At 52.3% G+C, this 10,011-nt stretch overlaps 1 protein-coding gene across 1 annotated transcript; it reads left to right on the top strand.

Annotated features, from left to right (window-relative positions):
* Nucleotides 1-3,417: 3,417 nt before the first annotated feature.
* On the top strand, nt 3,418-5,152 carry LOC127053609 (neurogenin-1-like). The gene has a single exon (XM_050958615.1). It carries the CDS (start codon nt 4,349-4,351, stop codon nt 5,057-5,059), a length of 711 nt encoding a protein of 236 aa, XP_050814572.1. The 5' UTR covers nt 3,418-4,348; the 3' UTR covers nt 5,060-5,152.
* Nucleotides 5,153-10,011: the final 4,859 nt, after the last annotated feature.

Raw genomic sequence — 10,011 nt, 5'->3', positions numbered from 1 at the left:
AGGTGATACACTGTCCCCAGGTACACCTTGGAAGGTTCGTCTCCGGTCCCAGTGGTAATTACGAGGGACCTTGACCTTGGCTCTTTAGGGGGCCTGACGTTCGTCCACGACCACCTTGGCCTTGCCGTTAGCCAAAGTTCTGCCTCTGGCTAGGCACAGAGTATGGCGGCTGGGGCCAGAAAGGCCTGCGTTTAATCGCCGGCGTATGCATGCTTAGAGAGCGCATTAGGAGCCCATTGACCACCAGGCTTCGCAGCCTGGGGCTGTCCCTGCCACGACGAGGCCTTTACCAACAAAGGGTAAATCCTGAATGGCAAACTGCAGCTCCCGTCGGAGGTTTGAAACCTGAAGCCATGCACCTCATGGCGACGCCCAAGGCCAGAGTCCTGGCCGCAGTGTCTGCTGCGTCCAACGAGGCCTGGAGGGACGCTCCGGGAACCTCCTTTCCTCTGTCCTCCGAGACGGCAGCGGACTCCTGGCGGGAGGTCTGAAGGAAAAACTCCTTCACCCCGGTGCTATAAGTATTGCAGCTAAGCAAGGCTTGTTGCTTTGCTACCTAGAACTGTAGGGCCTCTGCAGAGTACCCTGGCGGCCAAGCAAGCCCATGCGCCAAGCGTCTTTCGGCATTGGGGCGGGCGCCCGCTGGCCATCATGTCAGGATCATGGTCCTGAGCATAGAATCTGCGCATATGGAATGACACAGATGCGTGTGCGGACTGCCACGGAGGTACTAAAGAAGGCACAGGCAAAGTCTCTGACTCACTCGGACCTTGCCCAACTCGGCACCGGGGACCGGCACCGGGAGGCGTACCGGTACCTGGAACGAGATCCAGACCCGCAACCAGAACGGTGCCGGGAGGTCAACCGAGATCTCGAGGCTCGGGGAGAGACTACAGGAGTCAAGGTATCCGCCGCGGCGCCGGGAGTCGGAACGGTGCCGACAGCGGGTCGGCGAACGGAATACCGGGCGGTGCAGCGAGTGTGACCAGTACCGATGAGGAAACAGCATCGGGACTGCCGATGGTGCCGGACGTGTCGACAGAACCTGGAGTGCCTGCGGGACCGTAATCATGAACGGTGCCGCTCTGCTGTGCTGACAGAGGACGGTCACCTGAAGAGACTGTATCAGGCAGCATCGACTCTGTCATGGCAATGAAATTCCTCGCCGTCGGTAACGTCTCCGGCGTGGAGGGAACAGCAGGCTCAACCACAGCACATAGTGGGGAGCTGTCAGGCATCGGATTCGACGGCCCTTGTGGGACCGGGGTTGACGGTACCGAGGTTCGGTGCCGGGCGATCCGAGTTAGATAAGCTGGCTGGCTGCGGTGCCGTCGGCACGGAAGCAGCAGGAGCAATAAGCTCAACCACGGCGCGTGCCGGGGAGCCGTCAGGCACCGGATTCGATAGCCCTTGTGGGACCGGAATCGATGGTGCCGACATTGTCGGTGCCTCAGAGGCGTCGGTGCTGGGCAATCCGACCGAGACTAGCCCTCTGGCTGCGATGCAGGTTGCACGGAAGCAGGAGCAGGGCTCTCATCCACGGCGCGTGCCGGGGAGCCCTCAGGCCCTGGATCCTAACGGCCCTCGTGGGACCGGGACCGACGGTGCCGACGTCATCGGTGCCGCAGCAGACGTCGGTGCCGGGCGATCCGACTCAGAGGAGCCCTCTGGCTGCGGTGCCGTTGGCACGGAAGCAGCATGAGCAGTAACTCAACCACGGCGCGTGCCGGGGAGCCGTCAGGCACCGGATCCTAACGGCCCTCGTAGGACCGGGATCGGCGGTGCCGACGTCATCGGTGCCGCAGCAGGCGTCGGTGCCGGGCGATCTGACTCAGACGAGCTCTCTGGCTGCGGTGCCGCTGGCACGGAAGCAGCAGGAGCAGTAGCTCAACCACGGCGCGTGCCGGGGAGCCGTCAGGCACCGGATTCTACGGCCCTTACGGGACCGGGATCGACGGTGCCGACGTCGTCGATGCCTCAGCAGGTGTTGGTGCCGGGCGATCCGACCTAGACTGGCTCACTGGCTGCAGTGCCGCTGGCACGGAAGCAGCAGGAGCAGGAGCTCAACCACGGCGCGTGCCGGGGAGCCGTCAGGCACCGGATTCCACGGCCCTCGTGGGACCGGGATCGACGGTGCCGACGTCATCGGTGCCGGGTGATCCGTCTTAGATGAGCTCTCTGGCTGCGGTGCCGTTGGCACGGAAGCAGCAGGAGCAGTAAGCTCTACCACGGCGCGTGCCGGGGAGCTGCCAGGCACCGGATTCCGTGGCCCTGGGGAACTGGAAACGACGGTGTCGACGTCATCGGTGCCTCTGCAGGTGTCGGTGCCAGGTAATCCAACTTAGACGAGCTCCCTGGCTGCGATGCAGATGGCATGGAAGCAGCAGGAGCAGGGGGTCTCAACCACGGCGCGTGCCGGGGAGCCATCAGGCACCAGCAGGAATCGTAGGCTCTCTCGACCTCGGAAGAAGGGAGCGGTGCCGAGCCGATATCGGTGCCGGCGACGGCCGGTGCCGAAAGGCCTTGGTAGTATCGGCGGGATCCGGTGCCAAGGAGGCGCTACTGCCCGCCGCTTGATCATCGCTCGGCGCCCCAGGTGGAGGGGTAAGTGAAAATCCCACACCGTTTTGTTCTCGGCTTAAAAGCCTTGCAAATGGGGCACTTAGCTGTCAAGTGTGATTCCCTGAGGCACTTGAAACAGGAGTCGTGTGGATCTCCCTTCGGCCGCGGCTTCTGGCACGCCGGCCCATTCGAAAAACCGGTGAGCCCCGCATGGGCTCCGGGACCGGGTTCATGGAAGGGGCTACTTCCCGAACCCCGCTAACTAAACTAACCATGTTAGCAAAGAAAACGTATAACTATACAAATATATAAATAAAAGGGTTATAACTGCGTAACTATATACGAGAAATACGAGTAGCTAGGGAAGTGGAGGTCAGCTAAGCCGCGCTCCACTGTTCCAACGACCGACACGGGCGGTAAGAAGGAACTGAGGAGCGGGTGGGCCGGCAGAGGTATATATCGAGCGCCATGGTGGCGCCACTCTAGGGGGCGACCTGCCGGCCCACGGAGTTGCTAGGGTAAAAGTTTTCCGACGAATGTGCACGCGCGGCGCGTACACCTAACTGGAATGGATATGAGCAATCACTCGAAGAAGAACTAGAGGTTGCTCTTTCAGGTCTAGGCTGGCAGGGTGATGTGGGAGAAGCTTGAACTGTCACACCTAAACTATTCCCAGGCTGTGGACAGAGGGACTTCAGGCCTCTCAGTCTGGGACCTTTCAGGCTCACTAAACTCTCTAGAAAGTGGTGTGTGAGGACCAGGGTTTATTTACTAATATAACAGCCCTAATACATCTCAGTTTTGTATAGGGTGACCAGACAGCAAGTCTGAAAAATCGGGGCAGGGGGTGGAGGGTAATAGGAGTCTATATAAGAAAAAGCCCCAAATATCAGGACTGTCCCTATAAAATTGGGACATCTGGTCACCTTAGCTTTGTACCATTAGGAGACAAAGCCCTTTGCGGGGGGAGGGTTGAAATGATAAACATTGAAGCAAAGGGCTCCACCTTGACTGATTTTTGTGCTATTGTACCATATTCAACTTCAGTTATTAACCTCCCAGCCAACTGTAAGGGGGCCTCTGAGCTATCAGTCACCAGGAGTCCTATCAGCCCCATAAGGATGCGTGTCTCAGAACCTGTTACCGACACAGCATTGTTTTATTGCTTCAGGAACACTTAGCAGGTTCCAACATTGTTTTTAAAGCCATGCGGATCATTGAAAACTCCCTCAAGCTATTTAATCCTTTCCCAGATCCAGCCAAAGCGAGTCCCCTCCGCTGAACTCAAAGTGCTGTTTTAAGCGGAACGGGAGATCATTAGCGTGTTATCGCCAGCACTGAGTTTGTTCCTGTCGAGGGGCGGGGGGAGGAGAAGCTACTTTTAAATTGTTGCACCGCAAGCCTGAACTGTGCGCGCCTTTCCAGTGGAAAAGATACCCCCGGATCTAATTGCATTTTGGATTATTAGGATTAACGTCTCGTTGATTCCTAGTGTCACACGTCAAGGGATCACTGGAGAGAAACTAATCCACACTGACTGAATGCGTTTAGTAGACTCTCTTTCTGTTATAAGTGACAAATTATTCACGGTTTAGCTTTGAACGCTAGCTTTGTTTTAAAACTCTTATCCCCGCCCCGGGAGGGACCCTTTTCTGCCTCTCCACGCGTCCCATTTGCAATATAAACAAACCCACCCTTCAAGGTTTCTGGCTACACTTTCACGTGTCTCGGAGTAAGGAGGCGGGAGGAAAGATCCAAGTTCTCTGTGTAAACGCTCCGGGCTAGAATGAAAGCCCGCTGCACTCCGGAGCCGGTGAGGGCGGGTGGCTTTCCCAGCTACAGTTTCTCAGCGCTGTCCTGCCACTGCAATGCCCGGGTGCAAAGGGAAGAGGCGGCGGAGGAGGGGAGAGGTTTACAGGTAAATGCAAGGGATTTCCAGCCCGCCGGTGTTGCACGCTGGAAAGTGAGCGATGGCCGGTTTCCCCAGGGATCCGTGAGCCTGAATCCAGGGGGATTGGCACTAGTGCGCGCCACAGACTGCGGGCCCTCTCCTGGGCTCCAAGGGAAGAGAGCACTGGCGGGCTGGGGATACGATCCTCTAAGGAGGGCATGGATCAGACGGCGCCGGCGGCTGGCAGCCAATGCCCGGGAAAGGAGGCGGATGCTGGCTTTGAACGTGGCATTTGATCGTCTGCGGAGCGTCATCCCAGCGCTGCGTAACGAAAAGAAGCTGTCCAAAGCGGAGACGCTGCAGATGGCCAAGATCTACATCTCCATGCTGAGCGAGCTGCTGCAGAGGGGAGAAGGCGCAGGCGGCCCGCGGGATACGGGGCAGACACTGGCCGTGCAGAAGGGCGGAAGCACCCAGCGCCCAGACACTGCTGCGCCCCCATCCACCGAGAAATGCAGCCCTATACTTCCACCAGCCCAGAACTCACCCCAGGCTCTTAATTCACTACGGCGTGCCGCCACGGAGCCGGGATCCACGCGGTCCTGACGCCAACTGCAGCGCCGAGGACAGCAGACCATGCCCAAGGGGCTGGGCAGCGCGGAAGCCTGGCGGTTCAGAGACAGGGGTCAGCTCCGCGCCTTCCCAGGACACAGCCCTACCCTGAAATCAGGAACAGGCACAGAAAGTAAATAACTGGACGGATAAAACGGTTCAGGGCGACCCAGACGTTGGCCAAAAGTGAAAGGCGGTTACAAAGAAAAGGACGGGGCTGGATTGAGAGAGACGATTCAGAGGAAAAGCTCGACAAGCCTGACAGTAGGTAGCTGTCCAAGTCGTTGTAAGAGGATATTTATCGGCTATGTGGGCTAATTCCAACTGTACTTTTCTATAGAGAAAGGCAGGAGACAAGCTAGGTGACTATGGCAACAGCTCTGAAGGATGGTTTTGCTGCGCTGAAGAGAAACAGTTCAGCACGTTGTCACACTTACTGCTATTTTCATTTCCAGTGCTGCTTTTTGGAGGTAGCGTCTAACTTTTAAACTCCTTCGGTAGTTGTAGCCCAGCAGCCTTTAAATAGACAGGCAGCTATCTTCCATAGATGCTTTCCAAAGACTTGTCCTTCACCTCTTTCTTGTCACTTTAGAATTCCCTTAAATAGATTCAGTGAATTGGTACATCAGCAGAGAGACAAAGTTTTGTTTCCAGTTAGCTACAGACAGAGTTCAAACAGGGTTCAAGCACTGTTAATTCTCATCAGTGAGGAAAGGGCAGTTTTCCTACCATCAGCGAGCAGTGATGTTCAGCAGTCGGCAGAAGACAAGGCATAGAACCGATGCAAAAATTGCTACACTTAATAAATGTTACTTCAGCCTACTTGTGTGTGGTTTATTTTCATTCCTGCATTCATTAAATTGTCCCTGGGCTAGATCCAGCCCTGGGTGATATCAGCTTCCATGTGTGGAATCCAGGTTGCAGAAGCTCTGGCCTCAGGAAAGTCACCTGGAAAGAATCAGCAGTGGCACACAGTGCCTGTAATTGCCAGTGTAGCACAACTGAAGCTGGCCTGTGCACAGAGCAGGGAAAAGAGGCATGTGCCGATTCAGCACCTGTCCCAGGTAGGCCCACTAACAGCGCTTCTAAAGCAGCCCCCTCCCCCTCCATGAAACACTCAAAGGATAGCAACAGAGCAAATGTAGTCTACCCTTCCCCAGCGTTAAGCCCCCCCCCATGGTGGGCAGGCACAGGAGGATACAATTTGTACACCCTTCACCAAAAAGGGTGAATTGACTGAACAAACACTAAAGCGATGACAACCAGCACAGCTCATTTTCATGTTCAGGGAGCAACAGTAAAGCTCAACTATCCTCTGAACCTGGACTTGAATGGGAACTGGCAGGGATCTATACACATTGCCTGTTGTACAGTTAGTCATATTTACAGTTCAGTTATGTGCTGCCTTTACTTTAATGAGTATCTCCCACATTCCTGCAGAGCCTGTGACAAACTCCGTATGGTAGAGTGAATGTGTTCATACAGACAAGGGGAGGACTGTCCCACTTTACCATAGTATCTGAACACCTCACAATCTTAATGTATTTATGCTCCCACCACCTTTTGAGGTAGCTAAGTATGATCATTCAGTTTTACAGATAGGCAATGGCCACACAGTGACTAAGATTCTTACTCAAGATCACAAAAGACTCAGTGGCAGAGAAGGAACTTGGGTCTCCCACATCCCAGGCTAACCCCTTGCACTCTCATTCCTCTGTCTAGCTAAGAGGATCTTTTGTTTTCCTATTTAAAGGAAAACATCTCACAACTGAAGGAGGCACTCCTATGAGAGTGCATTTTCAATGCTTTTGGTGGAAGTGCTTGCACACACTTCCTGAAAACATTAACAATAGTCCACTGTTTCAGAGCTATAATTTAAAATACAGAAGTAGGAGCCTCAGCTGAAAAGATCTTTTCCCAAAACCTAGACCTATCCTATATCAGGAATTAATTTTTAAAATCTTGGCACTTGATACTATGTGGTCCATCCTAAAGGCAAAATATTTGCTCTTCCCCAGTACTTGTATAAGCCCAAGCTGGCTCTCCCTAGTAACTGTGAGGCTTATTGGTTAGAGTACTCACGGGAAGACCCCTGATTCAAATCCCCATTCTGCCTGATGAGAATGAGTCTTCACCAAGATCTGCCACCTGTCAGATGAGTGACTGACATAACAATTGGGCTGCATAGTCATTCTAATTCTCTCTTGCCCAATTAATATTTAAAGTGGAACAACTTCAATAGGACACACTAAGGGATACCCAGTGCAGACTGTTCCAAAGCCTAGTGGTTAGAGCTCTCACCTGAGAGAGGACAGATCCCTGTTCAAATCCCTTCTAATACTGAGGGCTACTTGAACCCAGGGTCACCCACATGAGTACCCTAACCACTGGGCTAAAGGGAGGTCCACTTCTTCCTGCTGTTTGGAGTGGAGTTAGGGGGACTTGGAGCACAGCTACCAGATCAGGCCCCATGTGTGACTTAGGCAACCCAAACACTCATCTTTTCTCTGGTTCATTAGGGAATGCTTTAGGGCTTATGTGGGAGATAGGTTTCTGGATGCCTACAGTAAGGCAGTAGACAGGTAGAAACGTAGGTGCCTAGGGAACTTCTACTGCAAAAACTTAGGTGTCAATGGGGTTGGGCCACAGCCAAGTGGAAGTTTTGCGATCACAGTGGTACCTAAAAATAGGCCAGCAGTACCTAAGTACTTTCCTGAATCCCACCCACTGTAACTTAGTTAATTTTGTTGATGCAAGAGTCCTCTACTTAATACACAAGAGTACCAAGCCCTTATTATTGCAGTAGCACCCAAAAGGCTTTAAGCACTTACCAAACATGAAGGAAGTCCCTGCCCTGAAGAAACTTTTAGACTTAAAGTTACAGCTCTAAAGGCAGTTACTGCAAGAGGATTGGGTGGGGAAAGGAGACTTTAACACAACATCAGGATGGCATAATATCTTGCTGTCAGATGGATCACAGCTGTTCAAGCTCACTTATTTTTTTAGAAATTGACTGAAAGTCTGCACATAGGTGGCCTATGAATTTTTTGTTGAAGAAACAACACCTATGCAAAAGCTGCATTTCATAGAATCATAGACTTTAAGCTCAGAAGGGACCATTATGATCACCTAGTCTGACCTCCTGCACAGTGCAAGCTACAGAATCTCGTCCACCCACTCCTGTATCAAACCTATGTCTGAGCCACTGAATCATAGAACATCAGGGTTGGAAGGGACTTCAGGAGGTCATCTAGTCCAACCACCTGCTCAAAGCAGGACCAATCCCCAGACAGATTTTTGGCCCAGATCCCTAAATGGCCCCCTCAAGGATTGAACTCACAATCCTGGGTTTAGCAGGCCAGTGCTCAAACCACTCAGCTATCCCTCCCCCACTCCTCAAATCAAGGTTTAAAGACTTCAAGGTGCACAGAATCTTCCAGCAAGTGACCCATGCCCCACACTGCAGAGGAAGGCGAACCCCCCTCCCCGCCCAGGGCCTCTGCCAATCTGCCCTGGAGGAAAATTCCTTCCCGACCCCAAATATGGCGATCAGCTAAACCCTGAGCACGGGGGCAAGACTCACCAGCCAGACACCCAGGAAAGAATTATCTGTTGTAACTCAGATCCCATCCCATCTAACATCCCATCACAAGCCATTGGGCATATTTACTGCTAATAGTCAAAGACCAATCTCATTATACCATCCCCTCCATAAGCTTATTCTTGAAGCCAGATATGTCTTTTGCCCCCACTACTCCTGTTGGAAGGCTGTTCCAGAACTTCACTCCTCTGATGGTTAGAAACCTTCATCACAAGCAATGCAATCCAAAATTATTTTCAAATTTCCATTTAAAACCAAGTAAACTATGAATAGCAAAATTGTGAAATAGCCAATTGGTTTTGCTTTTAACTTAATTGAACACTTTACATTTTGGGCAGATAGAGACATGTTCCTGTGGGTCAATTTCCTTCCTACTGAGACTCTAATGACTGATGGATTTATACTAGAGATAAAATTAACCATTTGTCATGTTTCAATTTACAGCAAAGCTTATGGAGGGATTTCAGAGATGTTGTGTGTGAGGATCTATTTCAAATTTAATGACAATATATATCTCCAGATCAGTGGCACAGCTATGGGCACCCGCATGGCCCCACAATATGCCAATATTTTTATGGTGGACCTGGAACAACGCTTCCTCAGCTCTCGTCCACTCACACCCCTTCTCTACCTATGCTACATTGATGACATCTTCATCATCTGGACCCATGGGAAGGAGTCTCTGGAAAAATTCCACCACGATTTCAACAGCTTCCACCCCACCATCAACCTCAGCCTGGACCAATCTACACGGGAGATCCACTTCCTAGACACCACGGTGCAAATAAGTGATGGTCACATTACCACCACCCTATACCGAAAACCTACTGACCACTATGCCTACCTTCATGCCTCCAGCTTCCATCCCGGACACATCACACAATCAATTGTCTACAGCCAAGCACTGAGGTACAACCGCATCTGCTCTAACCCCTCAGACAGAGACCAACACCTGCAAAATCTCCACCAAGCATTCTCAAAACTTCAATACTCGCACGAGAAAATAAGGAAACAGATCAACAGAGCCAGACGTGTACCCAGAAGCCTCCTACTGCAAGACAAACCCAAGAAAGAAACCAACAGGACTCCACTGGCCATCACATACAGTCCCCAGTTAAAACCCCTCCAACGCATCATCAGGGATCTACAACCCATACTGGACTATGATCCCACACTTTCACAGGCCTTGGGTGGCAGGCCAGTCCTTGCCAACAGGCAACCTGCCAACCTGAAACATATTCTCACCAGTAACTGCACACCGCACCATAGTAACTCTAGCTCAGGAACCAATCCATGCAATAAACCTCGATGCCAACTCTGCCCACATATCTACACCAGCGACACC

This window comes from Gopherus flavomarginatus, chromosome 6 (genome assembly GCF_025201925.1).
Source record: "Gopherus flavomarginatus isolate rGopFla2 chromosome 6, rGopFla2.mat.asm, whole genome shotgun sequence".
In the NCBI taxonomy this organism is placed as follows: domain Eukaryota; kingdom Metazoa; phylum Chordata; order Testudines; family Testudinidae; genus Gopherus; species Gopherus flavomarginatus.
Note: the sequence above shows the minus strand (reverse complement) of the source record. Positions and strands in the feature narration are given on the sequence as shown.